The 24335-nt window shown below is 37.7% G+C and overlaps 1 protein-coding gene across 2 annotated transcripts in view; it reads right to left on the reverse strand.

The window, feature by feature from the left end:
• Positions 1-203: 203 nt before the first annotated feature.
• MTCL2 (microtubule crosslinking factor 2) overlaps positions 204-24335 on the reverse strand; it is a 110462-nt gene continuing 86330 nt past the window's right edge. For both annotated transcript variants that reach the window (XM_063455777.1, XM_063455776.1), the window contains exons 9-15: positions 23100-23204; positions 19997-20149; positions 15022-15267; positions 11987-12043; positions 9393-9463; positions 7194-8637; positions 204-1520 (exon numbers count right to left, since the gene is read on the reverse strand). In XM_063455777.1, coding sequence (XP_063311847.1) covers positions 1374-1520; positions 7194-8637; positions 9393-9463; positions 11987-12043; positions 15022-15267; positions 19997-20149; positions 23100-23204 — 2223 coding nt within the window. In that variant the 3' untranslated portion in view covers positions 204-1373. The remainder of the gene's footprint in view (positions 1521-7193; positions 8638-9392; positions 9464-11986; positions 12044-15021; positions 15268-19996; positions 20150-23099; positions 23205-24335) is intronic.

Consider the following 24335-nt stretch of genomic DNA (forward strand, 5'->3'; position numbering starts at 1 on the left):
ATATTCCAAACATGAAATTAGATGTGTGCTATATTTTTTTTTTCTTTACACACTGCTAGAAATATGCACATTAGAAATAAAAACAATTTCAAACAAATTCTACAAAATGTCTAAAAAAATAAAATAAAATATAATAACACACGATTGTAAGAAAAACAAAAAACAGTGCATTTCACAATGGAACAAAAAAAAAACGTACTCTCTTAGCGGGAACATTTTATATGTATATACACAATATATACAGAGAAGATTTTTCTACTCAGCTAAATATTCCTATTTACAGAATATCTCCCCACAGCCAACAGGATTGACTTCTGGCCTTTTGATTATTTTTTTAGACAAAATCCAATGTAAAAGACAATATTCCCAGAAGCCTTTATTTCAAGGGTGACATCAGAGGTCTCAGCCAATGGCAATCGGAGATTTTCAGTCCTCCCACTACCAATTCAAAAAAATTTCCTGTGTTAGCCCTAATTACAGCTCTCTTTATTAACATATAGACAGTTTAAAATGGCTGAAAACACCGGAATTCTATGTTTTGCACCCATTTTAGCTTTGAAGAGGAAAACGATAACAAAACCAACTAAAATACTAATAAAATAATAAAATATTAATATGAACCTCCACGGGCTCTTTTTATTAAATAAATAAAGCATTACTGTTCTGAGATTGTGTTGATCAAGTCTTTTGAGATTTTTTTTTGTGCTAAATAATGAACTAACAAGGGGTACAATACGTGTAACTGCTATGCAGTTGGCAAACGAAAGAAAAACAAACATAAATAAACATTGTTGTACCCAGTTTAGTCACACAAAACCTTCCGATGTACATCCAGGTGTATGGCTTTGGGTACATGCGCTGCTCACTGGCAACGTGTGAATCTCCGCAAAAAACATGTAAATATTGCGATATTCTAGAATTTCTACTGATGGTTTTCATTTAGTAGGTTTGTATAAAACATTGCTACAGACAACGAAATATTTAATTTGCATTTCCATTGGACCAGATGTTATGTACGACAGACACCCCTGAATAAATGAACTAAAGAACATATATAAACATCTATATCATCACACAGTGCGAAAGGGATAAGTGCTAGTAAACTGATAAAGTGAAATATTTGTATCTGTGCAAGATTATAAATAATAATTTTGCACACATACACACACACACACAAATTACAGATCGAGATTTATAGTACATAACACATACGCACATAGGAATTTGTAGTGTTATCAACCCCTATAAACCTTTTATATGATACTCGGCGAAGGTGTCAGGTTATTGGCAGTATTGAAAGGAACGGATATTTCTGTATTAGAGCATCAGCTACATTAATGTCCTGAAGGAAACAAAGACATGCCCGGCTCTTCTCAGTTGGAGAGTGGACCTGTTTTTTCTTCTTGTGGGCTCGGATCTGAATGGAGTTGGCACTTGAAATGGGCATGGCGTGCGTGTGGTCGGGACGATCTAGAGAAGCAGGAAGTGACGGGCTGTGAGCTACAGCTACAGGCATTATCCTGCAGGTAGAATGAGAAAGACAGTGTGAGATGTCAAAACATCTTGGATTGTCATTTTGCAACATCACACAATGTTAAACAAACAGTTGTCAATCAGGAAGAGAATATCAGAGATCATGAATGTGAGGAATTTAAAAAAAAAAAAAAAAAATTAAGGTTGATCCCCTTGCTTGTAGATTACATAAATTGTTTAGTTAACATTTTTAGGTATACCATGGCTATAATTCTATGTATCCTGTCTCTGCAAAGTGTATCAATATTCTATATTACCAACAAGCATACATTTGGTGACCTACTGTTACTCCAGTTCTACCGGTTACTTAGTACGGGGCTACCTTATAACAAATCGGTCACAGGAAATTATTGGCAAACTTTTAGGTACGTTTTATATGGATCTATAAACTTAAAGGACCATTATAGTGCCAGGAAAACAAACTAGGTCTAAATTACAACCCCCCCCCCCACTGCAACTATTAAATCTTGAGCTAAAATGATAGCTATGTTCCTGGTCAGGTTCACTTGATCTATATGGCAATGAAAGACAATCACTTAATTAATCATGATCACTCTGTGGAATAAGAACTTTTAATCAAGCTGTCATATTTTTCTATCAATAAATCTATTTTTCCTATGAATACTGGGAAGGATACTACTTCTACTACTGAACTATATGAGTTCATTGTCCATGGAATATATGGAGCAAATGGTGAACTTATTGTTATTATTGGTATTTATATAGCGCCAGCTTATTCCGCAGCGCTTTACAATAAAAGGGGAATTTACCAAATGAGACAATAACAAAATGTAACAGGAACAATAGGTAGTTGATGACCCTGCTCAAACAAGCTTACAATCTAGAGGAGGTGGGGTATAAAAACACAATAGGAAGGGTATTGAGAGAGACAGCAAATAGACATGGTGGGAAAGTACCAGAACTGGAGGTGAGAGTGGAGTGTGGCCCTAGAGGAGAGAGAGCGAGAGGAAGGTTTGAGAGATAGAAGTTTCTCTTGGAGGCCATAAGCAATCCAGAAAAGATGGGTTTTGATGGACTTCTTAAAGGATTGAAGACTATGTGAGAGTCTGACAGGGGGAGGCAGGCTGTTCCAAGGGAACGGAGCCGCCCGTGGGAAGTCTTGGAGGCGGGAAATTTGCAGTAAGGGTGCGCGGATCAGATAGGAGGAGGTCACCAGTAGAGCGGAGAGACCGAGAGGGGGCATACCTATGAATCAGTGAAGAAAGGTAAGAGGGGCTAGAGTTGATTAGACTCGTTAGAGCTTTAAAGGTAAGGGTTACTATTTTAAATTAAACCTGTAGGGGACAGGGAGCCAGTGTAAGGATTGACAGAGGGGTGAGGTGCGAGAGGAGAGACAGGAGAGAAAGATCAGCCTGGCAGCAGCATTCACTAATAGCTATCTGTCCTTATCACAATAAAAAGTTTGGTGAATAAGCCCCATTTGTAAACATATGAAATAAGGGAGATTGTATTTTCTACCTAATTGTTTCCTCCCTGTTTCAAAGACTTTAATATATTTAAGTATAATTACTAATGGTTTACTTACATCAAATTATTGGATAATGTTCTTTATTTTAGCCTATTCATTCATGGGTGACACTAGATAGCAATAAAGTTATGTTCTCCATCTTATTTTACCGTACCAAAAATCAATTTTCCTATGAATACTGGGTGGTATACTGCTTAGACACATATGGTTTGAACTATATGAGTTCCCAATCTATTGAATATATGGAGTTTATTATTTTCTCTTAGTGAATGGTAAAACCTATCACTAATAGCTTTCTGTCCTTACCACAATAAGAAGCTTAGTGAATTAACACCCATTTGTAAATATATGAAATAAGGGAGATTGCATTTCTTTCTAATTGTTTCCTCCCTGTTCTAAAGACTTTAAAGTCTTGAAGTATAATTACCAAGGGTTTACTTACATCAGATTATTGGATAATGTTCTTTTTTAGCCTTTTCAATTCATGGCAGTGACACGACATAGCAATCAAGTAATAGATTTGGTCCTGCATAATTGGATAAATAAATCCACACGTTGTATGAATTGATCGTGTGACTGTATTGAAGTGCTCACTTGATACAATATATACATATATATGTAAGATAAGTCTTTATTGATTCATAACCTCGGCTCAGATGTCCTACTAAAGAAGGGGTTAAACTTACTAACCCTGAAAGGGCTTCTTCTCTCTCCTGTTGGAGAGAAGGAGGGGTTTTAAAACTATAGATATATATGTGTTTGCCGATTGATTAAACCTGGTAACGCCTTTCTCCTCCTTCCTTCATTTTTTTGTCAATATTTGTTTATTGTTTTTTTTTGTCAATAGGTAGAGAGTGATACAGATATAGGATATTAGAGATTAAGAGCGTCCACATTGCAATATTCACAGAATGCATCTCAAAACAGGATGGTATTTCTTATGTTATTCATTAGCACACATAAGGGGATCATTACATAGAGTCCGTAAGATTTTGCTCTCAAAGGCCCACTGAGCAATGATGTTAGCTTAGGTATTGTTGCCTTGTATTCTATTTAGGGCTAGGGTGGTTGGACCTCGTAGCTCCTTCCTTTATTTTTATGCAGCTTAAATTTTCTCATATCCTGCAGTCTTCAAAGAGGGAGGAGTCCTAATCCCCGGATTGGCTGGTTATAGGAAGGTGGCATTGAAACGATAGCCCCTTTCCCCCATAAAAAGCCAGACCTGAGCCGAGGTACTTGCTGCTCTTGCACGTCAAGCTGATGCCAATTTTTAATATTGTTAGGAGGAACCCTATACTTTGAGACCAATGGAATGCTGATAGTGAGAATATTTTTAGGCTAGATCTAGGGGGACTGCCTTGAAGCAGTGTGATCTACATATATGGGGGGGAGGGTTAAGAGGATTTGCTTTAGCTATATTGTCTATCTAATACATGTTGCTGGCTATCTTGAAACTTAAATTTAGATACAGAGTAACTTGTCTTATGTGTATCAAGCTTAGTACTCTTTATAGGGATTACCTCCTATTTTAATTCACATTTATTCACTCTTCATTTTTTCACGTTATTTATTATATATTTTTGTTCACGATAGTGTATATCTAGAAGTGATGTCCAGTTATTACTAATAGAGACTATAATCAAACTATCTCTAATTGTATCAATATTTTATTGTTAAAATGTTCTGCTCCCAATAATATATAAGGAGACACCCCCCATCCCCTCCTGGAATGCATCACAAACTGCCTCTCTTCCATCTCTAACTGGATGTCTTCATTTTTTCTAAAACTTTACAAATCTTTCCCCACTCAAATAGTCCTCCTCCATCAATCTACCTGCACGTCAATGGGACAACTATTACACCAACACTGCCTACACCATCTCCATATTCACCTTAAAGGGACACTATAGTCACCTGAACAACTTTAGCTTAATGAAGCAGTTTTGGTGTATAGAACATGCCCCTGCAGCCTCACTGCTCAATCCTCTGCCATTTAGGAGTTAAATCCCTTTGTTTATGAACCCTAGTCACACCTCCCTGCATGTGACTTGCACAGCCTACCATAAACACTTCCTGTAAAGAGAGCCCTATTTAGGCTTTCTTTATTGAAAGTTCTGTTTAATTAAGATTTTCTTATCCCCTGCTATGTTAATAGCTTGCTAGACCCTGCAAGAGCCTCCTGTATGTGATTAAAGTTCAATTTAGAGATTGAGATACAATTATTTAAGGTAAATTACATCTGTTTGAAAGTGAAACCAGTTGTTTTTTTTCATGCAGGCTCTGTCAATCATAGCCAGGGGAGGTGTGGCTAGGGCTGCATAAACAGAAACAAAGTGATTTAACTCCTAAATGACAGTGAATTGAGCAGTGAAATTGCAGGGGAATGATCTATACACTAAAACTGCTTTATTTAGCTAAAGTAATTTAGGTGACTATAGTGTTCCTTTAAAGATATATCCCGAATGCGCCCTTTTCTGACTCAAGATACAACTAAAGCACTTGTTCATGCACTCATCATGATTTCCATGCTTGACTATTGCAACTCCCTACTCATCGGCCTTTCAAATACCCACAATGTCCCTCTCTTCAGTCTGTAATGAAAGCTGCAGCCAGGCTCATCTTCCTGACTCTCCACTACACCCACACCTCACCCTCTTGCCAATCACTACATTGGCTTTCAGGATCCAATTCAAACTGCTAAGCCTAACCTTAGCCCTAACTATCTCCGCACCTCATTATATTTCCCCTTTAATCAACAAATACACCCTTCAATCTGAAATGTACCTATTTCTGACATCTGCTCGTTCTTGCACTGCAATCTCTCATATGCAGGATTTTTCAAGAGCTGCCCTGTACCTTTGGAACTCGCTACCCCGTGCCATCAAACTCTCCCAGCGCCTCCAGTCCTTTAAGAAGTCACTGAAAACAGATCTTTTTAGGAAAGTTTACCATCATCAGTTCCCTCGCCTCCACTGCCCAGTTCATTCTCTCTACTGCCACTGTTCGGTTCTTCCACACACCAATCCCTGCCCCACTCTCCCCCTCATGCTGTTATTTCTTTTGTGTGTTTTACCCCTTTCTAATAGATTGGAAGCTAGTTTGTACAGGGCTTTCTTCACCTCTCATCTTTGTTATAAAATGGGGATATTTGACAAGTAATGGACATACCGAAAATAATTATAAGGCACTGCAGAGTCTGTTGGACCTATATAATTTCTACTAATAATCATAAAAATATTGGTGAAAATAGCTAGACTGTCTCATTTGTCTAGGATTTCAATTCATTTTTGGAAGTTATAAAACATATATTACAAGGAGTGCATTACTGCTTTCAAGCTAAACATTTGCAAAACTTTATATTATAGATAAATTAAATAGCAGTAACACAAACTAAAATCACAATTTTATCACCAACATCTGTCAAATCTGCTGGTTACATTTATTTATTTTTTGCAACGTGTATTCTTTTACGCACGTTTTATTCTTGTGGGGAATTTCTGATTTTTTTTTGTGTGCCATAAAACCCCCAGAGTTGTATTCTGCTCCTGTACATTTGCAATTTGCTATTACAGGGTTAAATGATACACCTGCCAATTTCGGTTTTCAAATGATCAGTTTGGAGCTAACCCATTAGTTAATACTGGCACTGATCAGGATTAGAAAATTATGCTAAAAAAAAAAAAAATTTCCCTTGTTTCTTCTGTTCGCCAACGCTAATGAAAATCTTTATTTTCTTTGGATGACATGCTTTTTAACAGCACTCCCTATATGTAGGTCTTTCTTCCTTGAGATTTAAAAACGTCCTTAGCAACAATATATTATAAGCATCAGGGAACGATCTCTCCCCATGGGAGCTTGCAGATTACATCGAGATTAATTAGTAGTGGTGTTTTATCATCTTAAAATGCTGTTTGTATTCTTTGAAGTATATGCACATAACCAAGACACACGTCAGGATGAAAATTCACAGAAGAGAAGACTATATTTCCATCAATGCAAATTAAAGACACACTACTGTTAGATGTGATGTGTGCATTTATGTGTTTGGAGCAATTAAGAAAAAATAATGCCCAGCCTGTATTACGTTATAAAAGTCTTAAAAAAGCGGTAACACCAAGTAAATTGCAACCACCCAAGAAAAAAAACAAAATTATTTTGTTTTAACACTTACTTCATTAGCAGTTGAAATTAGTTCTATGTCCTTTGTGTTTCCATCTTTGCTCCCTTGGTTGGCAACGGAGGGTTTCTGCTCATCAATGGCATGTTGCCTTGATGACTTCTTATTCAGTAACTTAGATGCATTATGGGATGTATGACAGACTGCAGAAGAGCAATGATCATGATTATCGGGTTTTCTGCTATTTTCTTCCAACTCCTTCTTTTCTGCCACCACGCTGGAGCTCTGCGTTGACCGACCACAGACATTTCTAAAGAACTCCTGCACAATGCCATATTTAGAGGCATCTATTTTGTTCTTGCTGTCAGACAGACCAGTTTTACACAAGGATTCTGTGCTACCAGCGTGATCCACTACATTGAAAAGGCTAGACGCCCCGTCGTTGATAGTGCTTAAAACAGGGCTATCACGTGTTGTGGTAGATCTTGCCCATGCCGAGCCATTTTTTTGACTTTGGTGGAGGTTCCACAAACTCCGGTCTTTGGAACCATCCAATTTTGAAGATGACCTTCTCTGCAGCTTTGGGGAGCCAAACTTGGGTGAACAGCATGGCCGTTCAATGCGAGAATGGACTTTATCCAAAGATGTAGAAATGTGTTTGCTCCTTGTAGACAGCAGAGAAGATCCCCTTGTTGACCAGCTCTTTGTATGAAGACTTGTTCTTGGAATATCTGTTTGAAGGCCAATACTAACCATTTGAATTGTTGGAATGTCCACACCGGAGAGCTCAACAGTCTGAGTTGATGTACTTTTAGGTTTTCTTTCCAGAGAGCTCGACCGAATTGCCTGTCTAACACAATTTGTTATCTCTTTCATGTCATCACTCATGTTTCCTGAAATCTCAAATTCACCTAGTGAAGGTGGAAATGTGGGAACTGATGGAGAGGAGTCCTTTACAACATCATTGTCCAACAAATCCCTGTGCTTATTGGAAAAATTACATAGCCAATTATTATATGTATTTCCAGACAATTGATCAGAATTTTCAAGTTCTTTAGGCTTTGCCATTGTGAATAGGAAACCAGGCTCTCCCACAAGCTTTTCCTTGTTTTGAACCAAATGGATATCCAACCTCCGTACAACTGGTGGGCTGTAATATATTCGAATACCGGTCTTGTCTGGTGCAGTGTAGCTTCGCTGTATCTGCTTTTGTCCCGATTCCACATTTTTTACACTCCTGACTGTTGAATAATCCCAAGAAGAGATACCATGACCATTCTTTAAAAGGTGCTCAGATACCTCATTTTCCTTCTTGCCGTACGTACAGTGGTTCTTGTCAAAGTCTGAGTCAATGCAGCCGTTGGTGAGTAGCGGTATGGTCAGTAGATTTTTACTCCCTTTGTTGTTCTCTTGTTTGACAGAGGATGTGTTCCCAGGAATATAAGGTGAGCTATCCAGCAAGCTTTCAAACTCTGACATAGACGACACAGATTTTGTTCTGAGGAAGGGCAAAATTGAGAAATTTAAGATGATAGTTCTAATAGTTAGATTTAGGTTAGTCAAGTTATTAATTGACTAACCTAAATCTAACTATTAAATTAATAGTAATTAAATACTATTAAAGGGACACTACAGTCACCCAAACCACTTTCGTTTAATAAAGCAGTTTGGGTGTATAGATCATGCCACTGCAGTCTTACTGCTTAATTCTATGCCATTTAGGAGTTAAATCACTTTGTTTACACAGCCCTAGGCACACCTGCCTGCATGTGACTTGCACAGTCCTCCTAAACACTTCCTGTAAAGAGTTATCTATTATTTAAACTTCCTTTACTGTAAGTTATGTTTCATTTACATTTTTATTTACATTATTATTTCAATTTACAGAGCAGAAGATAAACTTTTAAAGTAAGTTACGGTACTTCTGATTAAAAATAAAACAAATTGTGTTTTCATGCCGCAGTGTCGGTCAAAGCCAGGGGAGGTATGGCTAGGGCTGCATAAACAGAAACAAAAGTGATTTAACTCCTAAATGGCCGTGAACTGAGCAGTGAGATTGCAGTGGCATGATCTATACACAAAAGTGACTTCATTAGGCTAAAGTTGTTTCGGTGACGATAATGTCCCTTTAATTTTAATAGCAATATTTTGTTAATAGTGTGAGTATATAACTAATGACATTCAAAGATAAATTTCCGCTCGCCTCCAACGGAGTTTAGTAAAGAAGAGACTGGGTACCATGTGTCAGTTTACCTTTTTAAGTTGGTCCCGCTAGCATCTGTGTCACAGTCTATATCTTTGTCCTGCAGGTTATCATTCAGAGCCTAGGTGAAAAAAGATATGTTCAGAATAAGGTAGCTTTTATAAGGCAACTCAAGACATTCTGAGTAGCCTGAATGTGCTTTCTTTTCACTAGAGGTTATGTGGTAAGGACCACTTCTAAGACAACGTTCTGAAAGCAGTTACACTGCAAACCAGCATATTTCAAGCGGTCTGTGGTTCATAAGCTGGAACAATGCATTATAGAACTTCAAGTAGAATGCTGGCTAATTTAAAGATGTCTTATCCCTATCAAGTAAGTATAACAGTGCTGGATTCAGGACAGTCTCTGTAAATGTTGACAATGGAGGAAGTTCTAATTAAGAAAATTACCCTTTAATACATCAAAGGCATTCAGACTTTAATAAGCTTAATAAGCTGCAATTATAAAGATTTAAGAGGCAAGTGGATACACAGACCTGATATGTTTTGAGCTTAAAACCCATTGCAAATGCTTCCATAGAGCAGAGTCCACATGCAGGAGAAAAATACTGGACTCAGTCTTGTTGGTTAAGTGATGTCCTCTATTGAATACAAACTATTAAAAATACATTAGAACACAATGTGCAGAGGGGGCACAAAGGAGGGAGATGCCAACACTTTTCGTGCTGTGCAAAGCACTTCCTCAGAGCTTTGAGGGATGTGGACCCGGACCTACGGCAGCATTTAAGTGGGAGGAGAACCCACACACCTAGACTCTTTGATGGTTGGACCATTTGTTCTTTACCGGCTTTGACACTTATTTACCACATTACCGGATTTTTAAAACCTATTGCAAAATAACTATTGCGACTTATCACCTTCTACAACGTATTTTAGTTTAAATATAATCTACTATCTCAACGGCTGTGGGACTAGTTGGTACACATGTCCTAAGCATAAGGTGTTTTAGCATGGGGCCTTCAAATCTAGGAGGCTATGGGATCAGTGGTAATTTTTTAAATTATATAAATATATATTTTATCTGTAGTATAGCAATGTTAGCTTAACAGGAAACTTTTTTTTAAAAACAAGCAAATGATTGTTAGACATGATTTCCGAGCAGGACTTTCTTGTAATTCTTTTTCTTCTTTAATTTGTATATATTTTTTTTAAAAAAAGAAACTCAAGACACCATAGCCATTACAGCTTACTGGAGTGGTTACGGTGCTTGATAGCTATATCGGCAAACTTACATTCGTAATCCTCTCTTTTTACGTTGACATAGTCATAGCACTGTAACCATGAGCGGTAATGGTTCCTGGAATGTCCATTTGATTACATTAAAACTGTTCTATGAAAGATCTATATATATCCCATAAAACCGTTCATGTTATACAGCAAGGGTTAACCAACATTTTGGAAGAAGTGACTGGGCAACAGCTGACTAAAGATATAGAGTTCCTTTCACTGCATGCAATACAGCAGCTGGTTGAAATATGGTGGAAGTCACTATCAAATTCCTCTTATCTCTGGTTGCACACAAAGTTCAGGATTTTGTTCACTAGATGCCTGGGATGAGCAGTATACAGACTCATAGGGAGTGACTGATTGACAGGTCACATGTAGCTCTGGGTAAAACTGGGTAAATGAGATGTAAAATGCTGCTTTGCCAGCACATGGCGCAAGTGTAGAAAGAGAAGTATCACAACATGGACATTTTTTAATGTTTTTTCCTCTTGATATAATCTGCGATAGACAGGCAAATATATATATATATACATATATATATATATATTTTTTTTTTTAACTAAACGGAGCTAGGTTTCGACTTAGTTTAGCCATTTCTTTTCTTTAAAAAGCTCAATGACTAGCACATCAATTTGATTATAGTGTTTTGTCACATTTCATCTTTGGGTTCTCCTATGTGCATTAACACTAAAATGCTGTCCAACCGTAAGCTGTCAATCCATTCACAAAAGGTTTGACACTTACCTGGCTTTGCTGACTGCCCACACTACTTCCTGTCGGAGCTGAGATGCTGCATTGTCATACCAAGCTACCCGTATGATCTTTCACTTTAGCATAACAGCTCAGACTGGTAGCAGCACAGGAGCCCAAGAAAGCCAGGTATCAAACTGTAACCAGTTTAACATTGGATAGTGCCAGGGGACACCTGACGCTATAACCACTGCATGCTATGCCAGGCAGTCTGCAGGCTGGCCAGCTAGAGCTAACCATGCAGACAACTGTTTAAGTAAATCTGCCTTGGCAGAAATTGCCTGAAAATGGAATTGCGAAGGCACTAGTATTTGAATGATGATCTTTTGAGCACTTTGTTTTGTGACCCCAGAAGCATGATCAGGGATAAATACAGGAGGATGCCTGGACAGGGAACTCTAGTATTATACAGCCATCTTCAGGACTACTGGAAGTCATGTTAACACACAGAGAACAAACAATGATTCCGTAAAAATTGGTGTATATATATATCTCAATGTAGTAAATAGATAAATAGAAAAAAAAAAACCTCAGTGATTGAACATCTTTTTCTGTTGTCCACTTGTTGAACGTAAAGTAAAACTCACAAAACAAAAGCAAAACCTCACCTCTTTCCAACAACTGCTTCTGCTTTCTGATTGTTTCTTCACCCATGACTCTTCTTTCTGGAGACATAAAAAAAATAAAAAGGAAAGATAATGGGCCAGTCGACAGAGCACAAAAACAAAAGCAAACCAAGACCCCGTTAGATTTCCCTAAAATGCAGGACAATGAATAGAGACCATGGAACATTCGTATTACTGGACCTTAGAGTGGCTGGGCCTTTCATACAAAAGTGGTGGGCCATGTGCAGGACTCACTCTAAATGAATGCCAGAGCACCGCGCCAATCGGGTGAGTTGCGTCACAGCAATTCATAAAAACAATATATTGATACATTATTTTTAAATGTTTTCATTAATGACACAATAACATAATACTTTTTTTTATATATATAATAACAGGGGAATAATTGTAACTAACATCGATGCTGTAAGATAGAGATATATAAATATATACACAAGCAAAGTAATATTTTAAACCACTAAAAAGTAGCGATTAAGAAAGCCTTATATTAAAAATAAAAATGAATTCTAAAATACATTTTTATTTTATTTAATTGCTCATATATATGAATGAAGTTATAATTTGTATATAGTGCTGTTTGTTTGGATGTGGTGTCGTTGATACTTATAAGCCAAAACAGCCTTTGACATCCCTTTTCCAGTGCGATCAATATTGTCTCAGGAGTTCTAAAAACACAGAGGGAGTTCTAAAGGCTAGTTCACAACGCTTTGACCCGAAACAATGCAAGACCTGTGTCGTGGATGAAATTGTGTCAGACTTCCATTACCTGGAAATAGCTGAAGAAGCTGAAGTATATTGATACATTCTATTGTAGCATTGTGTATTTTACATATTTATCTATATTTGATTTAATTTATTATAGGAAAAAAGATGAATGACCATTCTCCAAATCGGTATTGATAGACCTGATATATAGCATATTTCCCTACTTGAGGAGGTTTAGAACCACAATGGTGATGGGGGGTGGTGTATGCCAAGAGGGGGTGTCACTAGTGATGCTGAAACATGTACACCACCGTGCTGGAAGTCTTCACTAAAAGTAGCACACACTAATAGCTGTTTTTTTTAGCATTAACACATCTATTTAGTTTGCGCTGGACTTTACAGACACTTGGACTCTGGCGTCTGCATTTGCAGGATACCAGAAGGCAAACTAGGGACGGCGGGAGGCCAAATACAGGACTGTCCCGTCAAAATGCTGGGAGGTTTAGTAATAAAAGTGTATCCACGATAAATTAAACAATGGTTATCCATTTTTGTTGGATGTTTTTTTTTTGGTAGAAAAATATTGTGAAAGTTAGTCTGCTTCATCAAAGGTTGCTTTGATGGAGAAGACCAACTTTAGCTGGTGTCTCATACAACATGCATCTTTCATAAGGAGGACGACCCCAGGCTCGAATTACTGATGGTGGAAACAAGTGCAGAAGCGGAGCTCTGTCTAATTACCAATCAGCACTGATCAATAGTAACTTTCTCTAATGACATTTGATGTCACATCCCTCTAGCGCTCACCCTCCCATTTTCCACTTTTAATTTTTAGTTATTGTCCTGTCTTCACCTTTTGTTAATGAACCACTGTACAGCACTGCAGAAAATATTGGCACATCAAGCATAATAATGTTAATTATATAATCTGCATTCTATTAGAATGGCCTTGTACCCTGAAATAGTATTAACTTTAAAATCCAAAATAAAAAAGAAATATATTTTATCCATCACATGCAAATCATCAGATAAAGTACCACTAACAGTGCCTGTAATATGTGTTTAATTCCTGACTAATGTGACATGTGTGAGGAAAAGGCAGGTTACAAACAGGGCCGGCGCGTCCATAAGGCGGCCCAGGCGGCCGCCTTAGGGCGCCCAAGCAGGGGGGGGCGCAAAAATCCGAATCCCCAGCCACCGGTTAGGGATTTGGATCAAAATGCATCTTCGCCTATGTAGCTAAAAATCCTTGCACCGGCCCTGGTTACAAAAATCACAAGTGTCTTTCAGAGGGGTCCTTGGTGAATAGACACAATCAAAATGATTCTATAATGCAGCTTGTTATTAGGAGGGAGCAGACTAACGTTTACTGTCTGCAGATTTATTCCTTAATTATTGCAATGTCTGTGGTATTAGATGAGCTAATTGTACATTGCCAATCACTGCTACCTATGAATTAGCATGCAGTATTTATTCCACTCAGGAGACTGACAGTATTGGACTTCCAGCAGTGCTGGGTTTTTGTAATCATTCTTGCCTCTGGCGATGGAGGGATTTGCATAAACTGGGCTTTCTAGAAACAACGCCTGTGCTTCAAAACTGTAATCCAGACACAATTAGGTTATTGCTATGTAGAAAAACGGTCCTAGCACGGCAATTGAGAGAGATGGGGGAACCACAAGTGTTTCTAAGTAGGGATTAGCCTGTTTGCAAGTGATACTGTCTTTTTGAGAGGGCACAATCCAATACATTAGCCTAAGTGACTTTTCATTGAAATGGTACAGTTTGATAATCAATGTAATTAGGAAATGGCTAAATGTATAAGGATTAGGACTAGATAAATTATTTATAATGCAGTGCGTTGTGGGACCGCCATTTCTAATATAGGATTTGACAGCAATATTTTTTGAGAGCTGGGACCAGACAGAAGGTCCTAAAAAATTGTTAACTTGGAAAAAGATAGCTGTAGACAATGAAGCATTATAAAATAGGCAGCCCATGCTACAGGTTTTCTGCTAATATCTCTGCGTTATGTATTTTGAGATGAAAAACAATATTCAGATAAGAGAAAGCCAGCTCATGAACAAGGTGAAATTATTCCGCAGAGATATTAACTACCGGATAAAGGTTTAAAAAGAAAAACGTTTTTAAAAATTATTACAGTTAATAATTCAAAAATATATCCTCCAAAACTCCTCTGTCTGACCTTATTACAGTCAACCACAATAAAGAAAACACACACACACACACACACACACTCTCTCTCTCTCTCTCTAACTACAAAACAATTCACATTATTTGAGATTCCTTACCCGTGCAAGCTTATTCTGAAGCTCCTTTATTTGCTGTTCCATCTGTTTCCGTTCATTTTGAAAGCGTCCTAACAATTCCTGCTTCTCCTGGGCCCAATTCTTTTCGCTGACCTGCAGTTGCTTGGTGAGGTCCATGACAGCACTGTAGGACTCCGCAAGAAGGTGTTGATGTTCTTCTCTTTCCTTTTTCAGAGAAACTTTAAGGTCTGAAGAAGTTCTCTCTGCACCATGCTTCACAGAATCCATCTACAAAACCCAACAACATGTCAATTCTACTGCGACAAATTTCACAAAATAAAGAAAAAACAAACATTTCAAAAACTTAATGCAAGAGTGCAGTCATTGTGACAATATTTTAAGGTTGAACATGTAAAAATTTGGTTTGGGAATAAAATATTACACACATTTTACTTCTAGAACCCTGGTACTCTATCGATTCCCAGGTGAGCTTTGCAGTGTCAAGTCATATTTAGGCCAGGATAGTAGCATAAGATTTGAAATTCTGGAAAACAATAGATTATTTTCCCTCTGGAATGAATGGATCCCTAAAGTTCTGAATTCTAGAATATCTAATGTATTTACCTACTCTTTCTAAGGTTTACGTTTACTGTGTTTCTGGTTTTTCATCATTCAAATATTTGAAATGCTTCAGAAGCTTTTCACTTCAGAAATGGCAGTCAAGTCATGTTACGTGAGAATTGGCTATCATTTTTCTGGCCTCCAGTATTTCATGACTGGCTATTGGATTCCAGCCCTTGTGGATGAATATCCGCTTTCTCTCACATCTGAAATAGCTATTATATTTCTGGATAACAAGATGTTAGAAATCCACATATATTTAATCAAATTAAAAATAATAATAAAAAAGTATGGCTAGGTTTTCCCAGATACAATAAAATACAATTATTAAATCGAACAGAGAAGACTTTATTAAGGGATTCCACGGACCATGCAGCTGGCCAGTAGCCAAGGGCACACATAATAATGTTTGAAGAGCCATAGTAACTAGAATGTATCAATGACATGTGAATCCCTTTTTGGATGTGCATTTTAATAATGCATTCTGCCCAACGGCTGTTCACAGCCACCTCTTCTCAAAAACTATTCTGAAATGTGATAGCTACTAGATCACGTTTATGCTAACTATATTTCTTAGTGGGCTTGACTCAAAGTTCCTTGTAAAACTATTTTCAATGAATGTCGCGTGCATTCATTGTTTCATTGTCAAACTATGGTTACTCAATAGAGAACTATGAGGAGAACTGGGTCAGGAAAGCAATGAGTTAAAATTTTGTTGGTGTCTGAAAAATACCTGAAATGGTATAGCAATTACGGCATGTTTATTTTCCTGTTTGTAAACCAGTGTAGAAAAATATTACGACTGGTCCAGATCTGAGGTCCAGATATATTTACTACTATGGAGGCTTATGAGATAAGAAAACACTTAGAATGTATATTACATTCAATGAAGAGTATATCACTTAAAGTTTTGAAGGGATTTTAGATGTTATTTTGGTTTTGGGACATTAAGTATTAAATTAATGTTGTGTGGCCTTATACTAAATAGTGTGGTTTCACAGAAATGATCGGACCTGCTTACAAAGAAATCAAAATCATCTGTAGACAAGTATATAGCATTGTACATTTTCATTTTTAATTGCCCTCATAAAACTGTAATTCCTGCACGGGGGCCGGACTTAGCAGAAAAGGGAATAAAACCTTGTACAAAACTTTAATTTTGTAATCCATTTTCAGAGCCACATCAAATTTGCAGTGGATTTCCATTTCCTCACTACAAGCTCTCTTGGGACAGAAAGACTGGTAGTTTGCTAGTACAGTGAGCATAAGAAATATCTGTCAATGTTCTCCCTTTTCGTTTGATCTGTTTGCTGGTGTATGTAAAATTTGTTTGTAACTATTTTTTTTATATGCATGCACTGTAACTAATTTTGTTCATAAGAAATGTTCCTTTATTAAGTTCTGCCACTGTCTAGTATACGAATCATGATACGGAAGAGACTTATACAATAGTACTGTGATTTCTGCTAAACTGTGTTTTGTAAGTTTTAAAATCTGGTTCAGTTGGTATAACCTAAGGTACACAGTCTATAAACTGTCCCGGTGTTGGCAGCTTTTTATCTCCAGCTATGCCAATTTTCCAGCGCAACTATTTTTGGCTTAAAATTCTCTGACACTGCAATGCTTGCAGCTGCAGAGCTACAATGACAAGGAGACTGCACCCAGACCATTTCAATGAAATGAAGTGGTCTGGGTGCCTATAGTGTCCCTTTACAATGAGGCAGAAAGCAGTACTAGGGAGATAAAAGCACGGAAAACACAAGCCATCAGATCTGGTAGGTAGAAATTAGAAGCAACGAGGATATGACATGAATGGAAAGAAGCAGATTTTAAAAAGCCCCCAAGGGATGAAACTCCTCAATGAAAGGCATTTACAGTTAGTAAGAATTTAAGTGGACCCTGGAGAATTATCATCTTATTGTAGCAGTCATAGGAACGCTGATGTGTACAATGCAAAGTTCACAGACCGCTGATACCGATATGGAATGTTTCCTTACTTCAGTTAGAGATATGTTGCTTAAATTACACCGGAAAAAAAAAAAATGGGGGGCACACCCAGAGCATGCATTTCTAAGCAGTGGTGCTGCCGGTAAAGACCAAAACACTTACAAATTACAGTTAAAGGAACAGCGCATACACAAACCAAAACACAGTTTGACATTTAACAAGGCTACTTAAAATCACCTATCTTAGCACATTTGCTAAGACAGCTGATTTTAAGTAGCCTTGTTAAATATTAAACTGTGTTTGTGTTTGTATATGCGCTGTTGCATTAACTGCATTTTGTGTATGTTGCTTAAATTAGTCACAGTACAATGACAGTCCGATAATTTATAGCAGCTGAAATTTGCAGCTTAAAGTTACAGAACACCTGAAATAGTGTTCTTCAGATCTGTTTTTGGGAACCATGATCTGACAATTTTGTTGTTTGTTTTGATTAACACACCTGCAATGTTATCCTCAAATCCTGGCCTGTTGATGGCTACTGAGGACACGTTTAAAGTTTTTTTTAGCCAATTATATTTCTGCTATTCCAATGCAATTGTCCACAATAAGTGGTTTATTGTAGCAACCCTGCTTTCTCTAATACAATAGGAACATATGAAGAATGTGTCACTAAAATAATTATATGTACAGGTTTTGGATCCCTGACAAAAAGGTTAGAGACATTCTAAGCACCAAAACAGCTACAGTAATAATGTAAAATGATCTTTGCTGGACCAACGTTTGTGACCTAGTGATGCATTCATCTAAAAAATATCTATCCCCCAATTCTTCCCTACAGGGAATTACTGGATTGGCTGAGATCATATCCTTCGTCTCAGTCGATGGAGAGTGCAGCTCTATGTATACCAGCTCGGTAGGGGATAAGATGAGGAAATCTTATTTATGAATAATTTTTAGGAGAGGGAGGAATAAACTAAAACAGATTCGAAACACTTTAATGTTAGACATACATGCTTCTTCCTATACTACCCCCACCTAGCTGTGTTACATATATTGGATGTGTTGTGTATGTGTCCTGTTTATACACGAGTTATTCATTTACACTTCTTTGTATTCTATGCTTTTTAATAAACTATTGTGCAAACAAACACTCCGGCAGCAGATTGTATAGAACAGTGATATACATATTCCTGATAATTAGTCAATTGAACTGAATAGAAGAGGTTTGCTTTCCCCGCGTTCCTAACACATCATTACACAGCTTCTAAAGGTGTTAATGAAACGTACCAAATCACAAATGAGATTCTCACCTGCTGATTAGACCGATATAAATATGGATAAATATTCTGCACATAATTAGAAATTTGGAAAGCGCGGAGCACTCAGCTTTGTTTAAATTAGTTATGGTAATGCTACAAATGTTAAAATGATAATATTCAATACCGTTTAGAAAGAAGTGTTATCCTAGGAGCAGGACAAAAAAATAATAATAATTCAAAACTAAATAAATACTAAAAAAAATGAAAAATAACCTACCCTACCCACACATCCTCACTATATAAAGTTATTTTAGAGTATAGATCGTAGCTGTATTAGCCCAGAAATGTAGATATAAAATAAACAATTCGATTAGTATCCTGTGATACCTTTTTTTTTTTATTGGACTAACAGAATCTTGGAATGATCAGTATCACAAGGTTTTACAAGATACGAATTTCATCAGTTATTTTATATCTATATAAATGATGGTATATTTATGTATTTGATTCCTACATGGAGAAAGTGTTATTACAACACGATTTCAAAGAGTTTTTCGAAAATCACCATCTACTTTTATATTTGAAAGCGGAGCCTTCCAGAAAATGGCAAAATCTTCTAGGAATGGAGATATAGATAGAGATTTGCACACTTTTCTTGTCCCTTTATTGAGAATTTCTATTGAGCGCAAGCCCTCATATTTTTCCTTTTTCAGACTAATTTTAATTCTCTTGTTACATTATGTACATTATGATTCACAGCCCCTCTATTTCTGCCCTCCTTTTCACTTGTCTCTGCTTTTTAACTCGTTAAGGACCAAATTATACAATTTAGTGTCAGAAGAACAGCACAGTGCAATATCGTGGTGCTAAATAAATGATCTTAATTGTAACAACCAGGTCCCTAAAGATTTGATGCCAGCATAGATTGACCTTGTTTATGCCCTGCAGTCGTTAAATGTCTAGTTTGTGCTATTTTGGATAGGATCCCTTAAGACCATATTGTGATGGGGACAATCTGACATTGGCCATAAGAGAATTATTTTTTAATGCTCTTTCCATCTTTATTTTTACATTCCCTTGTGTGTGTAGTTGTCAAATAGCAGGAGAGTAGCTCCCTAGATGTACAGCATTTAGCAGCCAGTAAATTCCAGCTGTGTACAACAAAAGTCTTCATGTGACATTAAGCTGACCTTGAGCTCCGTCCTTTCCATTTCCCAGGCAGCCTTTGCTTTGGCAAACTGCTGCTGTAGCTCGTTCATCCCTCGTCTCTCATCCTGCAACTCTCTGCAAAGTTCCTTCAAGATTCCCTTAACATCAGCCAGGGTTTTCATACATTCCACTGTCTGCAAAATAAAACAACCAGAACTCAGAATTAAAGGGACACTCCAGGGCACTGAAAAAAAAACCTGTATTGCATTTGATAGGTTTATTCAAATTCTTAAATATGGATAGTTTTCTTAAAAAATAAAGTAAAAGTCTTGCAGTATTCTGCATTATAAGTCTGCCACCAACCCTCCACTCCCCATCACCAACATTTTAACATACGCAGATGACCGCTCTGGACATCCGAGCTGCAGGGAGACTAGAAGCCGGCATGACAAGGAGAGGACACACAGGCAGACTTGCAATCAGTATCTCTCTACATATCCGTCTGTCCATCCCTCTGTCTCTTTCTGTGCCTGTCTACTAAACGGTGCTTCACAGCCCAGTACTGTAGGTGTGCACCTGGCTTTGAAAGCACTGTTTAGTGCACTTGTGCAGGGATGGCTTTACAATTATTAGCAGTATTTCAGCTGCAATAGCAAGCTTAAATACCAATTGTAATCATAACTTTTTACAACCCCTCCCCCACCCGCTAGCTGTGAGTGATGGAGGAGAAAGGAGGCACATAAGCATGAGCTGCACAGGCACCAACTGGAACGTGGGGTCTGTGATCACTCCTTGTGGGAAAGAAGGAGGCGGGAGGTTGTGATTCCTGTCTGTAGTGTTTGAGAAAGGGGTCTGTGATCCCCGTCTGTAGTGTGCGATTGTCTCTGTGTTTGAGAGAGGGGACTGTGATCCATGTCTGTGTGTGTGTCGGGTGGCAGTGGGGCCATCTGTGATCCATGTCTGTCTGTGTTTGAGAGGCTGTTATGTTGGGCTACTAGAGTTTCAGTTTGCAATGCTATTTTAGGGATTACTCTACTAAACGGCACTTTAAGTAAAGTCAGTAGAGGTACCCATGCGCATGCAGATGTTATTTCTAATACGAACGAGTATTTCAATGGGCAATTAGTAAATATATCACTCATTTTAAATATTATTAGATGTACTGACAGCACGGAATACACAATTCTTATAGAGAATCCTGTACTTCATGCTGGTTGTATTTTTAGCCTGACACAGCTGGTAAGCTGCCAACTGAAGCTTGTCAGAGAGCTAACTCTTCCCTCCAACCCTCCCTCCTGCCTCCCTCCACAACTTGTTTTTTATTTAAAAAACAAACAAACAAAAAAACGCTTTGAGTTTACTAATTGGTCCACTCACAGGATTCTCTATGTTTGTCAATGTTTTTATTGTAGGGTTTAAATGCCTCTAGTGGGGGTAACTCAGACAGCCACTAGACTAGCCACCAAAACAGCTACCAGGGAACTATAATCAGGCATAGGCAACCTTTGGCACTCCAGATGTTTTTGACTACACTTCCCATGATGATTTGCCAGCATTATGGGTGTAAGAGCATTATGGGGGATGAAGTCCACAACATCTGGTGTGCCGAAGGTTGCCACCCCTGCACTATAGCATTAGGAATACACATTTGTATTCTATACTGTTCCTTAAAATGTAGCTTGATTATGCATTGCCTTTTTTTTTGTGATATAACCACACTTAGGAACATTTTAGATTCCCATAGCTGATGACCAGAGCAGCTGTTCCTTGTGGTTGTCTTGCTCATTAAAGTGAGAAGGACGTCATGAAAAGGGCTGGATTGTATAGGGGTGGCCATTCTTTTAAAGGAACACTGTCAAATCCTTCGGCAGTTTCTCCGTGTGCTGCCATTTAAGTGATTCTCAGTCTGGAGTCGTGTGCACCTGACCGAGAATCACACTGCTTTGCCCGAGAGAATGTTCACATTGCAATGATGTCAGCTGTCATTGACGGGCAAAGCAATGTTTGGTCAGGTACGGCATGCTCCCAGTACCAATCAAGAATCCCTTTCACATCACATTGCAACACACAGAGACAATCCCAGGAGACTTGATGGTGTTCTCTTAATTCCACAGCATGCAACTTTTAATTAGAACATTCTCCTAGAATGTCAGAATATACTTATTACACAGATGTCCTCCAGGAATCCTGTGCAAGGTTTTACAGGTTTGCACACTTTTCACTCATGAAAAATATTCTTTCCTTTCAGCCCTATTAAGATTCTGTTCGTAAACCATGCCAATTTCAAATTAATTGCATTTCAGATTTTTGTGTCTACTAAGGATCTTTCCCGAGCCAAGATGATCTGTGAGCTAATCTACTTTTCAGCAGCGACCTTCTCAAATCCTGTACTAATCTCATCTAATTTCATAGAGAGCGGTATAAGTCACAGATAAGTTGCTGACAAGCACTTGTAGGAACTGATGCATACTTACACTTGGAAAGACGTACATCATCCAGCTTTCAGAATTATTACGAAGAGCCATCATCTGTGTCTACATACACACAATACACACATACCCTAACTAACCTATAGATATGTAAACCACGTCCCTTCCTTTCCAGTTCTACGTTGCTGATATAAGGTAACATTGTCCTAACAATGCACAACCACGCACAGACAAGTGGCGGTACGTATTATTATTATTTATAAAGTGGTAACAAGTTCCGCAGCGCTGTACAATGGGTGGGCTAACAGACACGTATTTGAGGACGCACAGGAACAGGGTGATTTCAGGGCCCTGCTCAATGAGCTTACATGCTATAGGGAGTGGGGTATAGTGATACAAAAGGTAAGGTAGAAAAGTAGGTTGCTGGTGATAGTATTCACTGAGGGCTGAGAGATGGCTGTGTGTGCGCTTCAGATTACTTATAAGCAGGTTATAAACATCAAACATCAATATGGAAAAATAAATGCAGGATTCTACACTAAACTGGGAATTCAAAGTGAATTAAAAAAATTGAGGCAAAAATAGCAGAATTGGGAAAATTCTATAAGTCAGTTCAGTTTGGCTTTTTAGATTATTTTGATTTCACTGCAAATCTCACTTTAGTGAATGTTTCCTGATGCCTATACAAATGCCCATAATATACATATTAACTAACCATATTCTGCGGCCAGGGCTCTCCATCAGGTATCTTGTAGTCAGTGGTCGGGGTGTTTAACTCTTCCTCCTCAATCAGCATGTACAGTTCTTTCACACTGTTTACCTAACGGAGAAAGCAGATCAATGTTAATGGAATATTAATTGAAAGAATTAAAATTGGAAATTGGAGAGATGCCAAAATACTCTATTATTGAAATCAGAACAGTAGAGAGAATGTGTGCACAATCTGCTAACATAGCTTATTAGCCAGTGACGCTCTCAGGTCCTAACATGCCAGAACATACAATGTTGTAAAAGAGGAGATAATAACTATTAAACCATACAGCATGTCCAAGCGCAATGCAAGGTTTTAAATAAGCATACACTGCTGGAATAATGTAAGATGTACTCATCTCCAAAAAAACTCTCTCCAGCTGTTCCCACCTCCTGTAACCTCTGATCCAGCATCATCACTTTATTTAGTATATTGCAATACAAAAATAAAGTGGCTAGATCCTCATTTTCCTACAGAGCATCACAATTATGGAGTAACCTCCCGGACACAATCAAAATTTTCTCCAGTCTAAAATCATTTAAGAGATCTCTGTCATCTCAATACATGTACCTGTAATCATGGTTCTGTGTTAAATGTGTATTTTAATATCATTTTGCATATTTAATATTATTGTACCCTGTTGTAACAATGGAATGTTGTGGACCCAGAACATATTTGAAAACGAGAGAAATCTCAATATATCCTTCCTGGTAAAAAAAAATTCTAAATAAAATGAAATAAAATTTGTATTCAAATGTAGATTGGCCTGTGTTTTTTTTGTGTGTCAGCTCATTATACCACTAAAATATTTTGACAAGCCATTCACATTTGCAAGGGTGTCTCCCATAAATGCTTGTGTGGGGGCCCTATGTATTGACGCCTACGGCTACGCCATGTTGATAGTAACATACATAGACAGGTTATTGTCATTAGGTCACGTGGATAATCTCTAACATTGCTGTCAGTTGTTCTAGCCATATTTAGCACAAAAAAGTGGAACAAACTAAGGCATAAAAAAAACAAAAAACAAAAGTTTCATGTGATCTCAAAATAAGGTAAACTAAACGTGTTTTATCATGCATGTTTCGACTTGAAATATTATATATTCATATAATTAGTCTGCTTTGCTGGTATCTGTAACTTGGTCTTCGAAGCACATCTTGCCTGTCCTTATAATTCTCCAGGCAATGAATAAATCAG

This window comes from Pelobates fuscus, chromosome 5 (genome assembly GCF_036172605.1).
Source record: "Pelobates fuscus isolate aPelFus1 chromosome 5, aPelFus1.pri, whole genome shotgun sequence".
In the NCBI taxonomy this organism is placed as follows: Eukaryota; Metazoa; Chordata; class Amphibia; order Anura; family Pelobatidae; genus Pelobates; species Pelobates fuscus.